The sequence below is a fragment of the Oncorhynchus masou genome, chromosome 6 (genome assembly GCF_036934945.1).
Source record: "Oncorhynchus masou masou isolate Uvic2021 chromosome 6, UVic_Omas_1.1, whole genome shotgun sequence".
Classification (NCBI taxonomy): domain Eukaryota; kingdom Metazoa; phylum Chordata; class Actinopteri; order Salmoniformes; family Salmonidae; genus Oncorhynchus; species Oncorhynchus masou.
Window position 1 is genome coordinate 25,289,260 of NC_088217.1, and position 26,307 is coordinate 25,315,566.

Consider the following 26,307-nt stretch of genomic DNA (forward strand, 5'->3'; position numbering starts at 1 on the left):
ATTTATCAAGTAACATACTGGCTGCCTAGGTTAATAATGAGATGTGGAATTAAATGTCATTCAATTTGCTATGTTGGCTAAATTAAATATTTTTGGGGGGTGAATCATATTTACATAGTCATTTTCACATCTTAATCATCATAACAACAAGCAGGCTATTTGGAGCATTGAATGTCAGCCACAATTAATTCGATTAATCAAGCACATGAGACATTTATTATAAAATTCGACAGATTGAAAATGTATTTGGGGGGTTTCTTTTTAGACTCATTTTATTTTTGTATTTTTTACAAAGCAGAATCCAGTCATATATTTAGGCCTCATAATCAAGGGCCTTTGTGTAGACCATGTTTTGGACTAATAACAATCAAATGTACCAAAATATGAATAATATATGAACAATATATAACGTTTCTAGTTAGTTTACCTCAGTGCTCCAATCATATAGTCCTATTTTTGTTTCATAAACCAAGATTGGCAGCTTTACCAAGTGTGGTGTAGCCTAATGCACAATATGTTATAGGACCTAGGCTAAAAACTAGGCCTTTATGCTAGTGTATGTTGTTGATGTTTTTCTGATATTTCAAGGATACACATTGACGCTATCAAATCATGCTCAATAGCTCTCTCAGGGACATGATGTATGTTACTTAAGCTTTCAGGTCACAAAATACCACCAATCCTATAGGTTGTCATCAGTAAGGATTACGTGTAGTATAAGCCTACTGTAATAGCCTATGAAATGGATACAATTACACATTGTTACACATTATACATACTAAATGCAATGCATTAAATGCAAATTAACTATCAACAACATAAGTTCTTAAGCTATTACACTTGATCAGCCATGAGTGTGAATAACATCTATATTTACACTTCCTTCTGTGTTGTACAAGGAGACTGACATATACATCTGTTTTTGGAAGTAGACCAAGTCCTCAATGAGCAGGACAATTCTGTTATGTTAGTTTATGATATATTCCATCAAGTACCTCATAAGTGCCAAGTTGGAAATTGGATCAGTAGATGTCACTGTGTTCCCTGTGTTGTGTACATTAACTTTGGTTCTCGTCAATGAATACCTACTCAATTACATGCAGTATATATATATGTATCTATTTCAGGTAGGCCTGTGTGAACAACCTTTCAATACTTGGGGGGATTTAACCTATACAGTGCATACAGTGCATTCAGAAAGTACAGAGACACCTTGGCTTTTTCCACATTTTTTATGTACAGCATTATTCTAAAATTGATTAAATAGTTGTTTTCCCCTTATCAATCTACAGACAATACCCCATAATGACAAAGCAAAAACAATGACAAAGCAAAAAATAAACCTGAAATATCACATTTACATAAGTATTCAGACCGTTTACTCAGTACTTTGTTGAAGCACCATTGGCAGCGATTACAGCTTTGAGTCTTCTTGGGTATGATGCTACAAGCTTGGCACACCTGTATTTGGGGAGTTTCTCACATTTGTCTCTGCAGATCCTCTCAAGGTCTGTCAGGTTGGATGCACAGCCATTTTCAGGTCTCTCCAGAGATGTTCGATCGGGTTCAATTCCGGGCTCTGGCTGGGACACTGAAGGACATTCAGAGACTTGTCCCGAAGCCACTCCTGCGTTGTCTTGGCTGTGTACTTAGGGTCGTTGTCCTGTTGAAAGGTGAACCTTCGCCCCAGTCTGAGGTCCTGAGCACTCTGGAGCAGGTTTTCATTAAGGATCTCTCTGTACTTTTCTCTGTTAATCTTTCCCTCGATCCTGACTAGTCTCCCATTTTTTTGCAGCTGAAAAACTTCCCCACAGCATGATGCTGCCACCACCATGCTTCAACATAGGGACGGTGCCAGGTTTCCTCCAGACGTGACGCTTGGCATTCAGGCCAAAGAGTTCAAACTTGGTTTCATTAGACCAGATAATCTTGTTTCTCATGGTCTGAGAGTCAATACGTGCCTTTTGGCAAACTCCAAGCGGGCTGTCATGTGCCTTTTACTAAGGAGTGGCTTCCGTCTGGCCACTCTACCATAAAGGCCTGATTGGTGGAGTGCTGCAGAGATGGTTGTCCTTCTGAAAGGTTCTTCCATCTCCACAGAGGAACTCCAGAGCTCTGTCAGAGTAACCATCTGGTTCTTGGTCACCTTCCTGACCAAGGCCATTCTCCCGCGATTGCTCAGTTTGGCCGGGCAGACAGCTCTAGGAAGAGTCTTGGTACCCTTCCCCAGATCTGTGCCTTGACACAATCCTGTCTCAGAGCTCTACGGACAATTCCTTTGACCTCATGGATTGGTTTTTGCTCTGACATGAACTGTAAAATGTGGAACCTTATATAGACAGGTGTGTGCCTTTCCAAATCATGTCCAATCAATTGAATTTACCACAGGTGGACTCCAATCAAGTTGTAGAAACATCTCATGGGTGATCAATGGAAAAAGGATGCACCTGAGCTCAATTTCGACACTCATAGCAAAGGGTCTGAATACTTACGGTACCAGTCAAAAGTTTGGACACATCTACTCTTTCAAGGGTTTTGCTTTATTTGTACTATTTTCTACATTGTAGAATAGTAGTGAAGACATCAAAACTATGAAATAGCAAATATGGAATCATGGAGTAACAAAGTGTTTAACAAATCAAAATACATTTTATATTTGAGATTATTCAAAGAAGCCACCCTTTTCCTTGATGACACCTAGGCACACTTTTGGCATTCTCTCAGCCAGCTTCATGGAGGTAGTCACCTAGAATGCATTTCAATGAACAGGTGTCGTCACGCCCTGATCTGTTTCACCTGTTCTTGTGATTGTCTCCAACCCCTCCTGGTGTCGCTTATTTTCCCCAGTGTATTTATCCCTGTGTTTGCTGCCTCTTTGTGCCAGTTCGTCTTGTATGATTCCAAGTAAACCAGCATTTATTCCCTTTTCCTGCTTTTTGCATTCTCCTTTTTAGTCCTCCCGGTTTTGACCCTTGCTAGTTTCTAGTTGTACCCGCCTGCCTGACCATTCTGCCTGCCTTGACCACGAGAGCCTGTCCGCCACTCTCGACTGTGTTCTGGTTTTGACCTTTTTGCCTGTCCATGACCATTCTCTTGCCTACCCCTTTGGATTAAAAAACATTGTAAGACTCCAACCATCTGCAAACTGTGTCTGAATGTGGGTCTTGCCTTGTGCTTTGATAGGTGTGCCTTGTTAAAGTTTTATTTGTGGAATTTCTTTCCTTCTTAATGCGTTTGAGCCAGTCAGTTGTGTTGTGACAAGGTAGGGGTTGTATACAGACGATAGACCTATTTGGTAAAATACCAAGTCCATATTACGGCAAAAACATCTCAAATAAACAAGGAGAAATGACAGTCCATCATTACTTTAAGACATGAAGGTCAGTCAATCTGGAAAATTTCCCTATGGGACTCCCAATCACAGCCGGATGTGAAACAGCCTGGATTCGAACCAAGGACTGTAGTGATGCCTCGTGCACTGTGATGCAGTGCCTTAGAACGCTGCGTACATGTGTGTGTGTGTGTTAACTATTTAATTATACTAGAATGCCAAAAAGGCTGCAAATATTTTAAATATCGGTATTGTTTTATTTGGCAAAGAAAATGTCGGATATCGGTATCGGCCAAAAATGTAATTTCGGTGCATCACTAATCAAAACAATGAAATAACACATCTTCATATTCTCTCAACCAGCTTCATGAGGTAGTCACCTGGAATGCATTTCAATTAACAGGTGTGCCTTGTTTAAAGTTAATTTGTGGAATGTCTTTCCTTCTTAATGTGTTTGAGCCAATCAGTTGTGTTGTGACAAGGTAAGGGTGGTATACAGAAGATAGTCCTATTTGGTAAAAGATCAAATACATATTATGGCAGTGACAGCTCAAAAAAGCAAAGAGAAATGGACAGTCCATCATTTACTTTAAGACATGAAGGTCAGTCAATCTGGAAAATTTCAAGAACTTTGAAAGTTTCTTCAACTGCAGTCGCAAAAAACATCAAGCGCTATGATGAAACTGGCTCTCATGAGGACCGCAACAGGAAAGGAAGACCCAGAGTTACCTCTGCTGCAGAGGATAAGTTCATTAGAGTTAACTGCACTTCAGATTGCAGCCCAAATAAATGCAGCCAAATAAATGCAGAGTTCAAGTAATATCTCTGCACAGACACATCTCAACATCAACTGTTCAGAGGAGACTGCGTGAAACAGGCCTTCATGGTCGAATTTCTGCAACCAGAAGTATCTTTGTGTATCTTTGTGAGATGCAGAGTAGGTGAACAGATGATCTCTGCATGTATGATTCCCACCGTGAAGCATGGAGGGGGAGTTATAATGTGGAGGTGCTTTGCTGGTGACACTGTCTGTGATTTATTTCAAATTCAAGGCACACTTAACCAGTATGGCTACAACAGCATTCTGCAGCAATACGCCATCCCATCCCAATGGGACTATCACTTGTTTTTCAACAGGACAATGACTCAACACACCTCCAGGCTGTGTAAGGGCTATTTGACCAAGAAGGAGAGTGATTGAGTGCTGCATCAGATATCCTGGCATCCGCAATCACCCAACCTCAACCCAATTGAGATGGTTTGACTGCAGAGAGAAGGATAAACAGCCAACAAGTGCTCAGCATATGTGGGAACACCTTCAAGACCAGGTAAAGCTGGTTGAGAGAATGCCAAGAGTGTGCAAAGCTGTCATCAAGGCAATGGGTGACTGTTTTGAAGGATCTAAATTATAAAATGTATTTTTATTTGTTGAACACGTTTTTGGTTACTACATGATTCCATATGTGTTATTTTATAGTTTTGATGTCTTCACTATTATTCTACAATGTAGAAAATAGCAAACATAAAGAAAAACCTTGAATGAGTAGGTGTGTTCAAACTTTTGACGGGTACTGTATGTAAATAATGTATTTCTGTTGTTTATTTTGAATACATTTCTTTTTTAATTCTACAAACTTATTTTCGCTTTGTCATTATGGCATATTGTGTGTATGTCACGAATCTCGCCGAAGATGGTGCCTCTTCCTGTTCGGGCGGCGCTCGGCGTCGCCGGCCTATTAGCTGCCATCGATTCCCTTTCCGTTTGTTTCTGTTTATTGGGTTTAATTGGGTACACCTGTTTTGAGTTAGTGTTTGTTTGTAGGCTATTTAAGGGCACTAGGCCGCTGAGTATTTGTGCGGGATTGTTCTCTGTTATTTTGGTGTTGGTGTATAAGTGTGATCTCATTATTTTCCGGACAGTTTTAGTCCTATGTATTTTGGACGGGTGGTTTCATACGCCTTAGTGTTGGCATGTCCATCTCTCCGCTGTCATGGGAATAAATAGATTCACGTACGATATTACCTGCTCTCTGCGTTTGACTCCTCCATCGCACCATTTATAGAAGTCGTAACAGTGTAGATTGATGAGGAACAAAAATATATTTAATCTATTTTACAATAAGGCTGTAACGTAACACAATTTGCTTTTCCCAAATGCACTGTAATTACAGTGGCTTGTGAAAGTATTCACCCCCTTGGCATTTGTCATATTTTGTTGTCTTACAACCTGGAATTAAAATACATTTTTGGAGAATTTGTATAATTTGATAATTTGTCGCCCTCCTTGCTCGCACACGCTTTTTCAGTTCTGCCCACAAATGTCCTATAGGATTGAGGTCAGGGCTTTGTGATGGCCACTCCAATACCTTGACTTTGTTGTCCTTAAGCCATTTTGCCACAACTTTGGAAGTATGCTAGGGGTGATTGTTCATTTGGAAGACCCATTTGCGACCACGCTTTAACTTCCTGACTGATGTCTTGAGATGTTGCTTTAATATATCCACATAATTTTCCTGTCTCATGATGCCATCTATTTTGTGAAGTGCACCAGTCCCTCCTGCAGCAAAGCACCCTCACAACATGATGCTGCCACCCTCGTGCTTCAAAGTTGGGATGGTTTTCTTTGGCTTGCAAGCCTCCCCCTTTTTCCTCCAAACAATAACGATGGTCATTATGGCCAGACAGTTCTATTTTTGTTTCATCAGACCAGAGGACATTTCTCCAAAAAGTCAGATCTTTGTCCCCATGTGCAGTTGCAACCTGTAGTCTGGCTTTTTTATGGTGGTTTTGGAGCAGTGGCTTCTTCCTTGCTGAGCAGCCTTTCAGATTATGTCGATGTAGGACTTGTTTTACTGTGGATATAGATACTTTTGTACCCGTTTCCCACAGCATCTTCACAAGGTCCTTTGCTGTTGTTCTGGGATTGATTTGCACTTTCCGCACCAAAGTACATTCATCTCTAGGAGACAGAACGCGCCTCCTTCCTGAGCTGTATGGCGGCTACGTGGTCCCATGGTGTTTATACTTGCGTACTATTGTTGGTACAGATGAACGTGGTACCTTCAGGCATGTGGAAATTGCTCCCAAGGATCAACCAGACTTGTGGAGGTCTACAATATTTTTCTGAGGTCTTAGCTGATTTATTTTGATTTTCCGATGATGTTAAGCGAAGAGGCACTGAGTTTGAAGGTAGGCCTTGAAATACATCCACAGGTACATCTCCAATTGACACAAATTATGTCAATTAGCCTATAAGAAGCTTCTAAAAGGCATGACATCATTTTATGGAATTTTCCAAGCTGTTTAAAGGCACAGTCAACTTAGTGTATGTAAACTTCTGACCAACTGGAATTGTGATAGTGAATTATAAGTGAAATAATCTGCCTGTAAACAATTGTTGGAAAAATTGCACAAAGTAGATGTCCTAACCGACTTGCCAAAACTATAGTTTAATAAGAAATTTGTGGAGTGGTTGAAAAATGAGTTTTAATGACTCCAACCTAAGTGTATGTAAACTTCCGACTTCATCTGTATATATTAAGATCATATGAGACTTAAATAAAGTCCACCTGTGTGCAATCTAACTAATTGTGACTTCTGAAGGTAATTGGTTGCACCAGATTATTATTTAGCTTCCGAGCAAAGGGGTGAATACATATATATGCACGCACCACTTTTCTGTTATTTTTATATTTTTTTTAAACAAGTAATTTTTTGAATTTCACTTCACCAATTTGGACTATTTTGTGTATGTCCGTTACATGAAATCCAAATTAAAATCCATTTAAATTACAGGTTGTAATGCAACAAAATAGGAAAAAAACACACAGGAGGATGAATACTTTTGCAAGGCACTGTAAATTCTTATTTACAATGACGGCCTACACCAGACAAACCGGGACGACGCTGGGCCAATTATGCGCCACCCTATGGGACTCCCAATCACAGCCTGGATTTGAACCAGAGTGTCTGTAGTGACACCTAGAGCACTGAGATGTGGTGCCTTAGACCGCTGCGCCACTCTGGAGCATCCTTTCTAGCACTGTTTGGTTAGCAGTGTTTCTGTAGACCATGAGATGGAGTTTGCAAAAATAAATGGCTACTGGATTGATGCAAATAATCATGTTATCATTCTGACGGGTAGGCATGGGCCACTTTGTAGCTACTTTAGTTAACATTTAATAGAGACGATTTTTGGGAAAGCCTTTCAATCTACCAGGAGATGGTTAGGCCTACCATTAGCATCTATTCCTTAATTGCTTGAAACCTGGGCATTTTACTTCACATTTTGAGGCATGTCTTACCTTACTTGAAAGTAGCCTATAGCCAAAATCCCACCATAGCAACATGGTGGCAGTTATTTTTATAAAGACTTACTCATACGCTTTCTCCTGTTCTACTGATTTTCTTTCAACTTTATTTCATTGTCTAGCAGCCAAAGGCATTATCCTAGCCATGATAGTTGTTGCATTTTGGAACATTCACACAAAGACCTACCGCTGTCTGTACATTGCTGCACTTAAAATGTGAAGAAATAGTTTATCAACATTTTAAGCTAAACATTCTGATCTGTTCATCCAGATGTATTAATTGAAACTGCCTATACTTCCACTACACTATTTTGGTACGTATCAGTGGAGATTAAGAAGTGAGTATACACAATGCCCATGGAAAAGTAAGTGGGTATACCGCGTATACCTGCGCATACCCTCCACTACACTACTGGCTTTCGTCACAACCAGTGTAGAATTAAGCTAAATTGCACTGGCATTGCTGAATTGTGTATTGAGGTTAAATAGCACTATTAGCACGAATAACACAGTAACTACATCATATTCAAATTACAATGTAATGTGATTAACAGGCCAATGGTTACAAAGTGAAACAAAACTCTTATGAAAGGGTCAATTTGTCATGTATGGGAATTACTGTGTGTTATTTTGTATTTTCTAAAATTCCCATGACATGAATCTGATAGGGAAAGTGATGTGTATGTAGGCTAAACTCCAAGCAGCAGGATAGCAGCTCATTGACCTTTGGCAACGTCAGGGGTGTGAGGCCTTACAGCATTATCTCGTGCAAGAATTTCACTCTCAAGTGATGTACACTTTTTTAGGGTGGTAGATCACCTTGAATATTGCAAAAAGATTGTGGCTTCCTTCAATGTAATTGTCTGCATCATTTCCAATACCCCATATATATATATTTTTTTTTAATATATATATATTTTTATTTTGTTTTACTTTATTATTTTTTACCCCTAACCCTGCCACCCCTCCCCTAATTGGAGTAAGCTAATAGACAACAACACTTAGGCTTCTACTTCCAGGTTACACATACAATATACATTTTATGGACACAGTACTTTACACTTTACACAGTACACAGACTTTTGTTTGTTTTTAGTCCCATCCTTCAGCTCCACTCAACCCCTCCCACCTATCTCTGAACACCACCCAGTTTTGATTTCTATTGTTGTTCAACTGTTACTTGAAAGCAGGGAGGTATGTTATTTAGCTTTAGGCATATCAATTCATAGTATAGTGAGGTGCCATTTTCCTCCCTTTGTAAACCATCACAGAAACTATACTATGAATTTATTTTTCGAAGTGGCTGCGGGTCCGAATTCAATTGGAAACGTTCTTGTTCAGAGTGCCCCGGGGCAAACAAAGAACTGCCTGTGGATTATAGCAACTGGAATCCTATACTTAGACAATATACACATCCTCAACTTCCTATTTCACTGAGAACTGGAGTTGATTTTGGCACACTAAATATTGGCAGGACCATACTTTTTTTAACTCCCAAATACAAGATTCACAAATTATGAAGGTGATATATACCTTTAAATCACACCTGATATTTTTATGTTTATTTGGATTATATAGCCTAGTTGAGAAACACCTGACATGATATACACTATAATTTACCTACATGACATACATGCAGTATAAACTAGCAACAAATGTCCTCTGCCAGTTACAGTTGAATCACAGGTCATTCTGTAGTTCCTCAAACAGCCTACTGATTTCACTTCTAATAATGTATTGGAGTTCTCTCTGGTAATGGGCTCTATTCTGTGGGTTTTCCTAAAAGATGTAAGGCAATTAATCTATAAGACATATGTTTTTAAAACATTGGTTAAGACATGTTGTTATAATACTTGAGGAACATAGTGATTGATTCTCATTTTTCCATATTAGACTGATAATTTGTTGATCCCTGGAGTCCTGCTTATCAGCATTTAGGAAAATTGAAACAATGATGAGGAGGTTAGCCCAAAACATACGTTTAGGCTATGGCATAGGCCATATAGACCTAGGCCTCAGTATGGATGAAATATAAAGGCTAAATATATGTCAAATATATAAGCTACAGTGCCTTGCAAAAGTATTCATTCCCCTTGGCGTTTTTCCTATTTTGTTGCATTACAACCTGTATTTTAAATAATTTTTATTTGGATTTCATGTAAATGGACATACACAAAATAGTCCAAATTGGTGAAGTGAAATGAAAAAAAACAACTTCTTTCAACAACAAAAAAGAAGGAAAAAAAGAAAAGTGGTGCGTGCATGTGTATTCACCCCCTCTGCTATGAAGCCACTAAATAAGATCTGGTGCAACCAATTACCTTCAGAAGTCACATAATTAGTTAAATAAAGTCCACCTGTGTGCAATCTAAGTGGTCACATGATCTGAATATATACAGATGAAGTCAGAGGAGGATGTCTTCCCTGTAACGCGCAGCATTGAGATTGCATTGAGAAGCTTAGTCCGATGATGCTGTGGCACATCACACCAGACCATGACAGACCCTCCACCTCCAAATCGATCCCGCTCTAGAGTACAGGCCTCGGTGTAAAGCTCATTCCTTCGATGATAAACACAAATCCGACCGTCACACCTTGTGAGACAAAACCGCGAGTCGTAGGTGAAGAGTACTTTTTGCCAGTCCTGTCTGGTCCAGCAACAGTAGGTTTGTGCCCATAGACGACGTTGTTGCTGGTGCTGTCTGGGGAGGACTTGCCTTACAATAGGCCTACAAGCCCTCAGTCCAGTCTCTCTCAGCCTATTGCAGACAGTCAACACTGATGGAGGGATTGTGCATTCCTGGTGTAACTCTGGCAGTTGTTGTTGCCATCCTGTACCTGTCCCGCGGGTGTGATGTTCGGACGTACAGATCCTGTGTTGTTACACGTGGTCTGCTGCTGCAAGGACGATCAGCTGTCCGTCCTGTCTCCCTGTAGAGCTGTCTAAGGCATCTCACAGTACAGACATTGCAATGTATTGCCCTGGCCACATCTGCAGTCCTCATGCCTCCTTGCAGCATGCCTAAGCATGCACGTTCACGCAGATGAGCAGGTACCCTGGGCATCCTTCTTTTGGTGTTTTTCAGAGTCAGGAGAAAGTGAGTCTCCAGCTTCAGTGATTTTTGCAGTTTGTTCCAGTCATTGGCAGCAGAGAACTGGAAGGCAAGGCAGCCAAAGGAAGAATTGGCTTTGGGGGTGACCAATGAGATATACCTGCTGGAGCGCGTGCTACAGATGGGTGCTGCTATGGTGACCAGTGAGCTGAGATAAGGCGGGGCTTTACCTAGCAGAGACTTGTAGATGACCTGGAGCCAGTGGGTTTGGCGGCGAGTATGAAGCGAGGGCCAGCCAACGAGAGCGTACAGGTCGCAGTGGTGGGTAGTATATGGGGCTTTGGTTACAAAACAGATGGCACTGTGATAGACTGCATCCACTTTGTTGAGTAGAGCGTTTGAAGCTGTTTTGTAAATGACGTCGCCAAAGTCGAGGAACAGTAGGCTGGTCAGTTTTACGAGGGTATGTTTGGCAGCATGAGTGAAGAATACTTTGTTACAAAATAGGAAGCCGATTCTAGATTTATTAAAGAAAGCCTGGAGATGCTTAATGCGAGTCTGGAAGGAAAGTTTACAGTCTAACCAGACACCTCGGTATTTGTAGTTGTCCACATATTCTAAGTCAGAACCGTCCAGAGTAGTGATGCTGGACAGGCAGGCAGGTGCGGGCAGCGATCGGTTGAATAGCATGCATTTAGTTTTACTTGCATTAAAGAGCAATTGGAGGCCATGGGAGGAGAGTTGTATGGCATTGAAACTCAACTGTAGGTTAGTTAACAGTGTCCAAAGAAGGTCCAGAGGTATACAGAATGGTGTCGTCTGCGTAGAGGTTGATTCGAGAATCACCAGCAGCAAGAGCAACATTATTGATGTATACAGAGAAGAGTCAGACAGTACGTTCATCTCTAGGAGACATAACGCGCCTCCTTCCTGAGCTGTATGACGGCAGCGTGGTCTCATGGTGTTTATACTTGCGTACTATTGTTTGTACAGATGAACGTGTCACCTGCAGGCGTTTGGATATTGCTCCCAAGGTTGAACCAGACTTGGAGGTCTACAATTTTTTTTACGGGGTCTTGGCTGATTTACTTTGATTTTCCCATGATGTCAAGCAAATATGCAATGAGTTTGAAGGTAGGCCTTAAAATACATCCACAGGTACACCTCCAATTGACTCCAATTATGTCAATTAGCCTATCAGAAACTTCTAAAGCCATTACATAATTTTCTGGAATTTTCCAAGCTGTTTAAAGGCACAGTCAACTTAGTGTATGTGTCACGCTTGGTGTATAGAGGAGACCAAGTACACAGCGTAGTAAGCGTACATTCTTCTATAATAAAAGAAAGACCACTGAACAAACTATCAAAACTTACCATGACGCAGACAAGCAACTAAACATAGACCAAGAACCCACAAAATACCCAAGGAATATGGCTACCTAAATATGGTCCCCAATCAGAGACAACGATAAACAGCTGCCACTGTTGAGAACCAATTCAGGCAACCATAGACATATAAACACCTGGACTTACAAAAATCCTAGACATACAAATACTAACAAACCACCCTCGTCAAAGCCTGACCTAACCAAAATACTAAAGAAAACAAAGATAACTAAGGTCAGGGCGTGACAGTATGTAAACATCTGACCCACTGGAATTGTGATAGTGAATTGTAAGTGAAATAATCGGTCTGTAAATGATTGTTGAACAAATTACACAAAGTAAATGTCCTAACCGACTTGCCAAAACTATAGTTTGTTAACAAGAAATTTGTGGAGTGGTTGAAAAACGAGTTTTAATGTCTCCAACCTAAGTGTATGTAATCTTCCGACTTCAACTGTAGGCCTATGGGTTAAGCTACATGATGCATGCGACTATGATTAGCACTGTCTTGTATTTGCATATACTAAATAATATGTGTGAAATTAGTTTTGATTTAGAATGTGCCAGTATCATACACCTGTCAGAACAGGGGTAAAAAAAACATGCCTTCTATATGCACTTGAATAGCAAATGGAGGACTATTTTCCCACGGTTAATTTTCATGCTAATCAGTAGGCTCCTCTATAGGCCTAGCCTATAGAAAGTTCATGGGATCCTCCTCTTTTCGATAGAGGTCATCAAAACTGTTTTCTCACGCAATTGCATAGCATAGCCTATATAAATGTTGCACTTATTTATTACATGCATCAACCAGCTATGAGGAGCTGGCTTTCACTGCACAACAGGTGCAATCCTATTCCACTCAAACTCTGAATGCCATGGCTCTCATGAAGATTTTGATTAGATTTTCGATTGTATTTGCATTGATGTCAGAGTGATCATTGGTGACTGGCCGTTAGCAAGTTTGGTAGTCTACTAATGACCTTCAGAGGCATCAGAGCACAGTTTTGGAGAAGCTTAGTTACCGTGACCGAATGGTCACGTGGAATTTGACTGCGGTCATGACTCCTGACTGCTGGTGTAGCAGTAATAAGGTCACCATAACAGCCCTAGCTGTGGCCATCTGGCTAGTATCAATAAGGGCTTTCAACAAAATAGCAACAGACCATAAACTAAGCAACACACACAGACATGCAATTGCCAAACAACGCTACTGCCACCTTCTGGTTTGGAGTATATTAACAAGGCTGAGTGGCTGATGACTTCAGAGGTCTTTGCTGTGTGAACACAAAATAGATTGACTGCGGAAACTGCAGAGGTGCTAATACTGTCGGCAGGCAAAAGTTTGACAATCGTATGGGGGATTCTGAGCTATTAAAGAAGGCATGGGTAAGGCCAAAATCTCACAAATATTCCATCTTCAATTCATTATTTCTCAATTATGCTTTAATATATAATATCAAATATATGTTGACAATCCTTCCACCAAAGGATTACATTTAGTGAAAATATTTTTTTATTGTTCTAGTTTCATGAGGAACCACTAGGCTACATGCTATCCTATAATGAGCACATTCAGATTTCTGATTAAAAAGAAATAAAAAGTTTGATATAATTTATTATGAGTATTAATCATAATCCTCTGGCACTATTCCTGCAAGTTTTTCCCATCCATCATAGTCACTGTCTCTTCATATGTTGGAAAGTAAGTTAATCGAGCATGATCATATTCTGTTGCTCTACTAGGACACATTCAACAATTTACTGGACTAGGTAACATCAGGAAAGCCTCATTCTAAGGGATATACTTGATCTGTTTCATATCCCTCAGGTAAAAGGAGTCAGGGCATTAGTCAGTCAGTCCAATAAAGTGCTTTATTTCCCCTGTCCTGTTTTTGTTTTTGTTTTGCAATGCCTACTGCTGGTTTAGTTTCCTAGGTATCCAGGCTGTATCACAACTGGCGAGTCCCATAGGGCGGCTCACAATTGGCCCATCATTGTCTGGGTTTGGCCGGGGTAGGCCGTCATTGTAAATAAGAATTTGTTCTTAACTGACTTGCCTAGTTAAATAAAGGTTACTAACACTACACCTATACACAAATGGTGACATTGCGCATTGCTCACCAGAACTCATTCCAAAAAATGACTTTGTTCTGGGGTGTTCGGTTGTTTTTTCCCAACACAGCTTTTTGTATTTTTTAGTCTGTGCAATTGTGAATATATACACTACCGTTCAAAAGTTGAACAATACTTGTTAACTTTTCTATTTATGTTGGTAACCAGTTTATAATAGCAATAAGGCACCTCGTGTAACAGCTCTCGTTGGTAGGAGACCAAGGCTCAGCGTGGTAGACGTACATCTTAACTTTATTGATGACACCAAACAAAATAACAAAGTCAAAAAAACGAAAGCGCACAGTTCTGTCAGGCTCAGCCACTAAACAGAAAACAAGATCCCACAACCTAATGGTGGGAAAAAGGGCTGCCTAAGTATGATCCCCAATCAGAAACAACGATAGACAGCTGCCTCTGATTCGGAACCACACTCGGCCAAAAACAAAGAAACAGAAGACATAGAATTTCCCACCCGAGTCACACCCTGACCTAACCAAACATAGAGAATAATAAAGATCTCTAAGGTCAGGGCGTGACACCTTGGGGGTTAGTCTTATATGGCCAATATGTCACCACGTTTGTCGTACACCTATGTAGATATTCCATAAAATGTCAGCCGTTTCCACCTACAATAGTCATTTACAACATTAACAATGTCTACACTGTATATCTGATAAATTTGATGTTATTTTCATGGACAAAAAAATTGTTTTTCTTTCAAAAACAAGGAAATGTCTAAGTGACCCCAAACTTTTGATCGGCAGTATATGTATTTATACAAAAGTGTAATTATACTTATTTTTTAGATTTTAAGGAATTATTGTATTATTGCTGAACTATCATTTTGCTTATCTTCCGGAAAAACAGTACTTGTTCTGAAAATAATATATATTCTCCTCCAAACAGACTCTAGAATTCAATGCCACTATTATCAGAAAGAGAGAGAGAGTGTGTCTGTGTGTGCGTGTGTGGGTGTGTGTGTGTGTTGTAACTGCAAGTACGAGGGCGGGTTCATGCAAGGATACCGAGTCATCAGGAAGTGAAACAGAACAGAATGTGCTGCACTAATCTGATTGAAAAACACTGCCCTGCGTGGTCGGAAGAAAAAAACAAGATGTTTTATTTAAGCTAAAAGAGAATTCTGTGTCACAGGCGAAGAAGAGCAACAACAACGAAAACAACAAAACATTTGAACCACAGACACAAGACATTTGGTTGGATTTTGTTAGCCCATAGTGTGAGAAAAGTTGCCTCGTTCACTCTCACTCAAACATGAACACCGCAACAAAATAAAAGCTGAGCAACATAATGCTCTTTGTTTGTTAGCGAGGCATGTGTGTTATGCAACAACATAAATTTAATCTCCTGTCCTAATCCTTTTTAGCTGTGGACTTTTGGCCTCCGGGGGTCAGAGGGTGATAGTTGAGGAACATGGAAGTCGTCTGGTTGAACCTCGCTGTATTCTAATTCATACATTCCGTTAGATATTATCTCAAAGCTTAGAGCTCTGAGCTGGGGGCCAGAGTCAACTACTAAGCCCTTTTTTTTAATGAATAGGGCAAAGCTAAGCACCATGTTTGTGGTTTAAATAAGTTAGACAGAGGGACCTGGCTGTAGGAGAGGGGGATGAGTGAAAAGAAGAAAGGGAGTATGTTTTATTGGAAGGCAAAGACAGAGGAATGTTTGTAATTAGAAACTAGGTCAAACAGTCTGAACTTAACCAAAGCCTATAGGCTACAAGTGGTGACGCTTGTTGGGATTCCATGACTCCTGATAATACCACATGATGACATCGGGAGGGATACTATGGATCTGTCTCTGGCCATATGTTTATACATCTGTCACAAGTTATATCTAAGACACTGCTGACCCAATTTTGACAAAACTTGGTTGAATGATGCGTCTTGCCATCGAGATTCTGCATTTACAAAATTACACTGATTGGCCCAAGGGGCGTCTATAGTAATCAACTTAAATTCCAGACTTTGAACAAGCGTATCGCCTGTCCCGTTTGAGCTACAGTCATTACATGTTGTACATACAGCAAATGGAGTCCCTCATGAGAAACAACTTTCCCATAAGGACCTATAAACTCTGAACATTAGATTTTCTGCAAAGTTGACCTTTTGTCCCCCACCAAACTTTGAACAAGGATATATCCTGCCCTGTTTTCCCATATTGATGAATCGTGGATGAATGATGCTTCTTGCTGTCAACATCCGGCATTTATAAAATTACACTAATTGGATCAAGGGTGGAATTATAGTAACAACAACACTTGATTGTTTTTTTCTCTCTCTCATTAATCCACCCATCATAAATTAGAATAATTGTCACTAATTGGCTCCATCATTCGTGGGGGATGACATGTTTATGGTTGCCTTGTTCTATTTTATAGCCATTACATTGTAAATTGAGAAAGGCCTTTTGGTGTGAGGCTTAGTTCCTCTGAGAAAACATTGCAGTGTTTCCTATGTAAACATTTAATTGCATTCAGGTGTGAAAGTAGATACAATTTATTGCCAGTATGGTACCCACTATGTGTGCACTCACTTGGTCGTTTATTGGCCATATACCACAAACCCCCAAGGTGCCTTATTGCTATTATAAACTGGTTACCAACATACATAGAAAAGTTAACAAGTATTGTTGGGTCATACCAGATATATATTGTCTGATATACACATGGCTGAAATGCTGTTTCTGCCAATCAACATCCAGGACCCAAACTACCCGGTTTATAATTTGCATTATCAAATATAATCTCATATTACTGTGTTAAAATAACTGTTCAGTGAAAATCGCACTTTTAAAAATCCATATTCTGTTAACTCATACCCAAATAATGCTGTTGACTCATCCCATACTCGTATTTGTGGCCAAAGCATAAATTGCAGGACCGAGTTTGGGAAACCCTGTCATAAATGCTGGATCAACAATACTAATGTATTCTACATAACATACCCTGTAATAGAAGGAAATCAGTCAATTGTGCTGGCATGGTTACATGTGGTTGTGAGGCCAGTTGGACATATTGCCAAATTCCCTAAAATGACGTTGGAGGTGGCTTATGGTAGAGAAATGAACATTCAATTCTCTGGAAACCACTCTGGTGGACATTCCTGCAGTCAGCATGCCAATTGCACGGTCCCTTAAAACTTGAGCCATCTGTGGCATTGTGTTGTGTGACAAAATGTAGTTTTTTGGTCCCCAGCACAAGGTGTATCTGTGTTATGATCATGTTGTTTAATCAACTTCGTAATATGCCACACCTGTCAGGTAGATGGATTACCTTGGTAAATGTTAAATGCTTACCAACATGGATGTAAACAAATTTGTGCACAACATTTTAGAGAAATAAGCTTTTTGTGCATTTGGAACATTTATGGGATATTTCATTTCAGCTGATGAAACATGGGACCAACACTTTACATGTCGCGTTACAATTTTTGCTCAGTATACATCATTGGTCTCTCTACACCGCTTTTTATTGAAGAAAAAAATACTTGTTCATGTCGTCATACCAGAGACGGTATAGCCATACTCCTCCACTCCAGTAGACGGCGATAGGCTAGGGGTAGAGCACTTTCTTTACTAAACCCCAGCAGATATACTTTTGAGGAAATGGGAAAACTCCATTATGTACGTTGCTCATGCATCGTCAAATATGATGTGTATATATACATATGACATTTGAAATGTCTTTATTCTTTTGGAACTTCTGTGAGTGTAATGTTTACTGTTCATTTTTATTGTTTATTACCTACTTCACTTGCTTCGCAATGTTAACATTTGTTTCCCATGCCAATAAAGCCCTTGAATTGATAGTACATTTTGGGCGACTATGAGGCAAAGAAAGCTCTCCTTCAAGTAGTGAATGGGAGTCAATTGGGCGCTCGCTCGAAAACCCAACATTAGTATGCATTTTGTCAACAAGAAGTACAACATTACACATATTTTCCGACATGTGAGATAATTAACTCGTTCTCTGTACTATCATATAGCTTTGGAATCGTGACAGTACGTAATTTTGAGGAAAACGGGCAGGTGTTCATTCCCTTACATTGAGAAGGGATTACGTGACGATTTGTTTAGAAACCGCGTGACGAAGCATGACAACGTCAACGCGATTGGTCGACAGTCTGCTGGGTGAGGCCTTTCTCTAATATTTATGCCACAAACTGGCTAGTAAGATTATTTATTTCCGGTCAACGCCATTTTCGAACGCCTTGTGGACTTCTTCTGCTGCTAGCAAATATTCTTCGGAGCTGTAATCAGAGACTTTGGCCAATACATAACTGGTAACATTTAGATTCATGGAACTGTTAATGAAAACAAGTTAAGATTTAGTAACATGCACTGTAAACTATTTTATCTTCAGTTAAATTGAACCGTCAACAAAAGCCAGCTAGCTAGCTTGCTAACCCTAATGCTCCTCCACGGCTAATGTGGCTGCTAACTAATGGAAACAAACTGAAAATCATTGACTAACTAGAGTGATACAATTAATAAAGTGTTGTTTTTTTGTTTTTTTTACTGTCTGTAATTATTAAATGCATGTAACCATGCACTTTTTTTTAGCAAAGTAGCAAGGTCGAAACGTAATGTTAATATTATTTAACGTTGGCTAAGCACTATAATTTGTCCGGTACCTAGCTAACTAATCAAGACTCCCTCTTTTGTTCCAGTTTATTTATTATTTCGTCAGCTCTTCAAAGGAAACCAAGATCCGTCGAGATGGGAGGTAATTAGCTATGCATCCATCGTCTTTTCCGGTCTGATCTGAAAATGAAAATAACTGCTTGGCACTAACAGCGTTGTCACAAATCACGATATATGGATTTCATAATATATTAATTAATGTAATTGTGCATGACTGGATCATCTAGATTATTTAATGTTCCTCTTTAACCTTTCACTCTCAGAACCTGCTCATCTCAGAGATTGTCCTCTGGATTGCAAGGTGTATGTAGGGAACTTGGGCAACAGTGGAAACAAGACTGAGTTGGAAAGGGCGTTTGGGTACTATGGCCCTTTGCGGAGTGTGTGGGTGGCCAGGAACCCCCCAGGCTTTGCCTTTGTCGAGTTTGAGGATCCCAGAGATGCAACCGATGCTGTGAGAGAACTGGATGGACGGTAGGCCTCAAGGGGATATTCACTTGATTATTTGGGTCATAGCTCATGACACAAACATTGAAAGAGTATTCCAGTTTAACTTGTGATTCTGCTATTGCTCCATGTGAATAGGACGCTGTGTGGCTGCAGAGTGAGAGTTGAATTGTCCAATGGGGAGAAACGCTCAAGGAGCCGTGGACCTCCTCCCTCCTGGAGCCGTCGCACTGGACGTGAAGACTACAGCAGCAGGCGCCGTGGGAGCCCGCCTGTCAGACGCCGGTATAATACATCACCTCTCACCTACACTTATTCTCACCCACTTTTAACATGTAGTCCTACAAGTGTTAATCACCTACCTTGCCAGTCAACCCCAAGCCCTTCCATCACATCTCCCTCACTTCCAACTGTTCCATATGTACTATAATTTCAATTTAAACACTTGGACCTAACACACAATCCTGCACTGTAGGTTCGTTAGTGCTGTGATACGTTAGAACTTTTTTTTTACTATGGACACAATCAGAGCTGAGAAATGTCAATTTACTCATCACAGGGATTGGGTCCCCTTTTAACAATTTGACAATTTAGGTGATTTTGAAAGGCTTAATTCAGTTATCATTTGTTTAGATCTAGGCAATACATTTTCGAAATTACATTTTAGATAATTGGAACAAATTTCAATAAAGGGGGCACTTGTTTGATCATTTGATTACTATATGGATGTTGGTTTTGTTTCACTTTTCTCAGTTTGATTTTTTTCTATCTATATTAATAAAAATAAACCCCGTTGCAGAGTCATCACCATCCCTCTTCTCACCACCCTCTCAGACAGTCAACTAGTCCTCTTACAGCATCATGTGACCACTGACCAGCGCCAGCACCGTGCCCCACCCAATCAGCTTGGCTGGTGCCGTGTCACATGACCCAGGCATGGCCAGTCATGTTCCAGCCTATTGGTTCCTGAGCATGCAGCTCTCAGCCTCCTCCAACCTTAACCCGATCGGCATCGTCACAGCCCACCTCACAATTCCGACCAATCAGCGATTTTTAACTCCTTTCCCCAATTATCAACACAACTACCTACAAGCAGCACAGCAGCCCTCGGCTAACCCCAAAAAGACAGGGAAACTCTACAACTACTGTACCCCTCCAGCCAACCAACTTCATATCTCCAACACTTGCAACTTGTGGCAAATCCTCTCTGCAAATTCTACCTCCCTCGCCATCAGTCTGGCTTCCTTGCGTCATTTCTATCTTGTGTCCAAACCTGAAAAAATAGTAAGTTCCTTTTCTCCTGCTTTTTGTAGTGTCATGCTTACCACAGGTTTGGTTTTACAGCTGCTTGATGGTATGAAATTGGCAGTCATGGAAATTGTCATTTGAATTTAGTTTCGAACATCAACTTGTGAGTACAATAATAAGAATCTTGAATCCCCCTCCCATAGATCATAAATGAAAAGCTTTTATCCTTAAACTCAAAAGTTCTGTGGTCTTGGAGTTGCCCTGGTTAGCATGAACTGTATGAGGTCCAATATTGGTAATGTGCCCTATGTCCATCTATGCAACAAAACAGTACAGTATGTAGCTTAAGTCTGCATACCTGTACTTAAAAATGTTCTCTCTAATTCATTCTCACTTGGTTTTATAAGAGGTCTTATTTTGACCTCGCTTGATTGTCCAAGCATTCTGTCCTCTAGCAGGGGTGCAGAGAGGATGTCCTATTCTGATCTGTCTGCAGAAAGAGGAAGGCTGTGTGGTATTGTTAAATGATTGGAATGGTGTTTCTTCAGGGATAAGGAATGCCATATTTGATTGGAGGTAATGCCTTTATGCACTGTATTAAATGTTTTTCCTGCTCCATCCACCTCCAGCTCTCCTAGGAGGAGGAGCTTCAGCCGCAGTCGCAGCAGGTGAGCCTAAGTGTCTCTTTACCCCAGCCTACAATGTAATCAGTGTTGTGGTAACTAACTATAGTTTTCCTCACACATATAAACATATCTGTACCCAATAGTAGATTAGTCCAGTATAGATTAGGGGTTTAACAGTACACCAAACCCATGGGTTCACGGTTCTGTTTCGGTAAAGCGGAAAAATTAAATGCCAACAGTTTCTGTAGTAAATGTTTATTTAATAGTGCTGCTATTTCTTATTTAAGGGCATGATCATGAGTCCTGTAATGCCTGATGAAAGCACAATCAGGAATACCAACCCAGTACTCACAACTAAAATAAATCAAATTGTATTAGTAACATGCGCCGAATACAACAGGGGTAGACTTACAATGAAATTCTTACAGTTGAAGTCGGAAGTTTTACATACACCTTAGACAACTACATTTTAAACTCGGTTTTTCACAATTCCTGACATTTAACCCTAGTAAAAATCCCCTGTCTTAGGTCTGTTAGGATCACCACTTCATTTTAAGAATGTGAACTGTTAGAATAATAGTATTTATTTCAGCTTTTTTCTTTAATCACATTCCCGGTTGGTCAGAAGTCTACATTAACTCAATTAGTATTTGTTAGCATTGCCTTTAAATTGTTTAATTTGGGTCAAATGTTTCAGGTAGCCTTCCACAAGCTTCCCGCAATAAGTTGGGGGAATTTTGGCCCATTCCTCCTGACAGAGCTGGTGTAACTGAGTCAGGTTTGAAGGCATCCTTGCTCGCACACTCTTTCAGTTCTGCCCACAAATGTATTGGATTGAGGTCAGGGCTTTGTGATGGCCACTCCAATACCGTGACTTTGTTGTTCTTAAGCCATTTTGCCACAACTTTGGAAGTATGTTTGGGGTGATTGTCCATTTGGAAGACCCATTTGCGACCAAGCTTTAACTTCCTGACTGATGTCTTGATGTTGCTCCAATATATCCACATAATTTTCCTGTCTCATGATGCCATTTATTTTGTGAAGTGCACCAGTCCCTCCTGCAGCAAAGCACCCCCACAACATGATGCTGACACCCCGTGCTTCATGGTTGGGATGGTGTTCTTTGGCTTTTTCCTCCAAACATAACAATGGCCATTATGGCCAGACAGTTCTATCAGACCAAAGTACAATCTTTTTCCCCACGTGCAGTTGCAAACGGTAGTCAGGCTTTATTGCGGTTTTGGAGCAGTGGCTTCTTCCTTGCTGAGCGGCCTTTCAGGTTATGTCGATATAGGACTCGTTTTACTGTGGATATAGATACTTTTGCACCCGTTTCCTCCACCATCTTCACAAGGTCCTTTGCTGTTGTTCTGGGATTGATTTGCACTTTTCGCATCAAAGTACGTTCATCTCTAGGAGACAGAACGTGTCTCCTTCCTGAGCTGTATGATGGCTGCGTGGTCCCATGGTGTTTATACTTGCATACTATTGTTTGTACAGAGGAATGTGGTACCTTCAGGCGTTTGGAAATTGCTCCCAAGGATGAACCAGACTTGTGGAGGTCTACCATTTTTTTTTCTGGGGTCTTGGCTGATTTCTTTTGGTTTTTCCTTTGATGTCAAGCAAAGAGGCACTGAGTTTGAAGGTAGGCCTTGAAATACCAGCTTCTAAAGCCATAATTTTCTGGAATTTCCCAAGTTGTTTAAAGGCACCGTCAACTTAATGTATGTAAACTGCTCTCCCACTGGAATTGTGATACAGTGAAATAATCTGTCTGTAAACAATTGTTGGGAAAATTACTTCTGTCATGCACAAAGTAGTTGTACTAACTGACTTGCCAAAACTATAGTTTGTTAACAAGAAATTTGTGTTGTGGTTGAGAAACGAGTTTTAAATGTCTCCAACTTAAGTGTGTAAACTACCGATTTCAACTGTACTTACAGGCCCCGAACCAACAATGCCGTTTAAAAAGTACAAATAAGAAATAAAAGTAACAAGTAGTTAAAGAGCTACAGAAAAATAACAATAGTGAGACTATATAAAGGGCGCACCAGTACAATGTGCGGGGGCAACTGTTAGTCAACGTAATTGAGGTAATATGTACACAACCGTTCAAAAGTTTGGGGTCACTTAGAAATGTCCTTGTTTTTGAAAGAAAGGCACAATTTGTCCAATAAAATTACATCAAATTGATCATATATATATATTTTTTATTTATTTTTCACCAGGTAGGCCAGTTGAGAACAAGTTCTCATTTACAGTTTTAGAAGAAAGTTATTTTGTTTCTGGACATTTTGAGCCAGTAATCGAACCTACAAATGCTGATTCTCCAGATACTCAACTAGTCTAAAGGCCAGTTTTATTGCTTCTTTAATCAGCTCAACTGTGCTAACATAACCCTTTTGCAATTTTCTAATGATCGATTAGCCTTTTAAAATGATAAACTAGGGTTAGCTAACACACCGTGCCATTGGAACACATGAGTGATGGTTGCTGATAATGGGCCTCTACGCCTATGTAGATATTCCATACTGTACTGCTTGCTGTGCAGTCTATGACTAGGGTGGCTGGGGTCTTTGACAATTTTTAGGGCCTTCCTCTGATACCGCCTGCTGTAGATGTTCTGGATGGCAGGAAGCTTGGCTCCAGTGATGAACTGGGCCGTACGCACTACCGTCTGTTGTGCCTTGCGGTCGGAGGCCGAGCAGTTGCCATAGCAATCAGTGACTCAACCAGTCAGGATGCTCTAGATGGTGCAGCTGTAGAACCTTTTTAGTATCTGAGGACCCATGCCAAATCTTTTCAGTCTCCTGGAAGGGAATAGGTTCTTCACGACTGTCTTGGTGTGCTTGGACCATGTTAGTTTGTTGCTGTGGATACAAAGGAACTTGACGCTCTCAACCTGCTCCACTACAGCCCTGTTGATGATTGGGTGTGTGCTCGGTCCTCCTTTTCCTGTAGTCCACAATCATCTCATTTTATCTTGATCATGTTGAGGGAGAGGTTGTTGTTGTTGTCCTGGAACCACACGACCAGGTCTCTGACCACCTCCCTATAGGCTGTCTCATTGTTGTCATCGGAAAACTTGTGTTGGAGTCGTGCCTGGCTGTGCAGTTGTGGGTGAACAGGGCGTATAGGAAGGGACTGAGCACGCACCCCTGAGTGGCCCCTGTGGTGAGGATCAGCGTGGCAGATGTGGTGTTGCCTACCCTTACCACCTGGGGGTGGCCCGTCAGGAAGTCTAGGATCCAGTTGCAGAGGGAGGTGTTTAGTCCTTAGCTTATTGCTGCGCTTTGAGTGTACTGTGGTGTTGAATGCTGAGCTGTAGTCAATGAATAGCATTCTAACATAGGTGTTCCTTTGTATCCACACTGCCCTTTCCCACCTGGACAAATCTCTATTGCACTATTCTGTGGATCTGTTGGGGTGGTATGCAAATTGGAGTGGGTTTCTGGGATAATGGTGTTGACGTGAGCCATGACCAGCCTTTCAAAGCACTTCATGGCTACAGACGTGAGTGCTACGGGTCGGTAGTCATTTAGGCAGGTTACCTTAGTGTTCTTGGGCACAAGGACTATTGTGGTCTGCTTAAAACATGTTGGTATTAGACTCGGACAGGGAAAGGTTGAAAATATCAGTGAAGACACTTGCCAGTTGGTCAGCGCATGCTCGCAGTACACGTCCTGGTAATCCGTCTGGCCTTATCCAATTACTATCTTGTCTCATTGCTGCAATTCCCCAACGGGCTCAGGAGAGGCGACGGTCGAACCATGCGTTCTCCGAAACATGACCCGCCAAACCGTGCTTAACACATGCTTGCTTAACCCGGAAGCCAGCCGCACCAATGTGTCGCAGAAAACACAGTTCAGCTGATGACTGAAGTGGCGGGCCGGGTGCCTCTAGGCTGACAAGGAGTAGCTAGAGCGCAATGAGCCAAGTAATGCCCACCCCTGGCCAAACCCTCCCCTAACCCGGACGACGCTGGGCAATTGTGTGCTGCCCTATGGGACTCACAGTTGTGACATCCTGGGATCAAACCCAGGTCTGTAGTGATGCTTCAAGTACTGCGATGCAGTGCCTTATACCGCTGCGCAGCTTGGGAAGCCCCATAGGGTCTAGTTAACATAAGCCATAGATATTTACTCGAGGTGCATAGGCCTACAATGCAGTGTTTATTTTCTGTATTCGGGTTGACTGAGCTTCCTCACTACGTGTACCGTTACACTCTTAGTACACATGGTTCTCACATTGTTGATACTAATTGGGGCTGTCTAGTTTCAAGTGACAGTATTTCAAATGTAATAATCCTGCGAGATATCTGAATACATGTCAGTACATTGGAAACACTAACTTGTTCTTCTCTAGGTCTCTGTCAAGAGACCGAAGAAGAGAGAGGTCTATCTCCAGAGACAGGAACCATAAACCTTCAAGATCCTTCTCAAGGTCTCGGAGGTAAATGCGTGTTCACTGGCGTCTGTGTATTGACATGCGTCTTCCTAATATATGCTTGTATTTTTTTAGGCCTATAGATTGTAGTAATGCATTGTGTGAATTATTCTTGTTTCTGACAACTTTTTATTTGATTAATTTTTCAGCCGCTCCAGGACCGCTGAGAGAAAGTGAGTGTCTGACAGTCTGAACTCAGTCCAAACCTGAGTATGTCTTGTATAGAATCAGGTTCTGGATGAGTGCATTTCATTTTTAAATGATTAACCTTTTTAGATTTGTTTAGGTGAGACAGCCATGTCTGTCCATCTGTGAAACAACTGTTTTTGAAAGCTGTATAGTTCAAATTACTGTCTTTATTCTACCAAATGTCTTTCACTTGTTTAAACATACAGATGACTGACTTACTGTCCAACTACACCTTACACATTGTCCAATAGGGGCAGGAGTTGGTTTTGAACATTCAGTCCAGCCTAAATATGGGGAGTATCTGTCAATGTGGGAATAACATAACTACTTTATTTGTTTCTGTTAAACTGTTTGAAGTGATTGAATTAAACATTTGGTAACGTTTCACTGGGCATACATTTTTGAACGATGTAGAATTTTGATTGTGACACTTCTTGGATGGGAGATAAAGCTTTTGAGTTACACTTTAACCTTTCTGTCATTAAATTGTTCTT

General features: G+C 40.7%; 1 protein-coding gene across 6 annotated transcripts in view; it reads left to right on the forward strand.

Annotated features, from left to right (window-relative positions):
• Window positions 1-26,198, forward strand: part of LOC135541738 (serine/arginine-rich splicing factor 3-like) — a 26,427-nt gene extending 229 nt beyond the window's left edge. The window contains exons 1-7 of one of the 6 annotated variants that reach the window (XM_064968069.1): window positions 13,451-13,469; window positions 18,884-18,939; window positions 19,121-19,331; window positions 19,443-19,589; window positions 21,182-21,220; window positions 25,544-25,630; window positions 25,774-26,198. In XM_064968069.1, coding sequence (XP_064824141.1) covers window positions 18,933-18,939; window positions 19,121-19,331; window positions 19,443-19,589; window positions 21,182-21,220; window positions 25,544-25,630; window positions 25,774-25,801 — 519 coding nt within the window. In that variant the 5' untranslated portion in view covers window positions 13,451-13,469; window positions 18,884-18,932 and the 3' untranslated portion in view covers window positions 25,802-26,198. Of the gene's footprint in view, window positions 1-13,450; window positions 13,470-17,899; window positions 17,919-18,387; window positions 18,497-18,883; window positions 18,940-19,120; window positions 19,332-19,442; window positions 19,590-20,103; window positions 21,221-25,543; window positions 25,631-25,773 lie in introns of those variants that run through there. The other 5 variants (XM_064968070.1, XR_010455988.1, XM_064968067.1 and 2 more) reach the window with 5 other exon arrangements.
• Window positions 26,199-26,307: the final 109 nt, after the last annotated feature.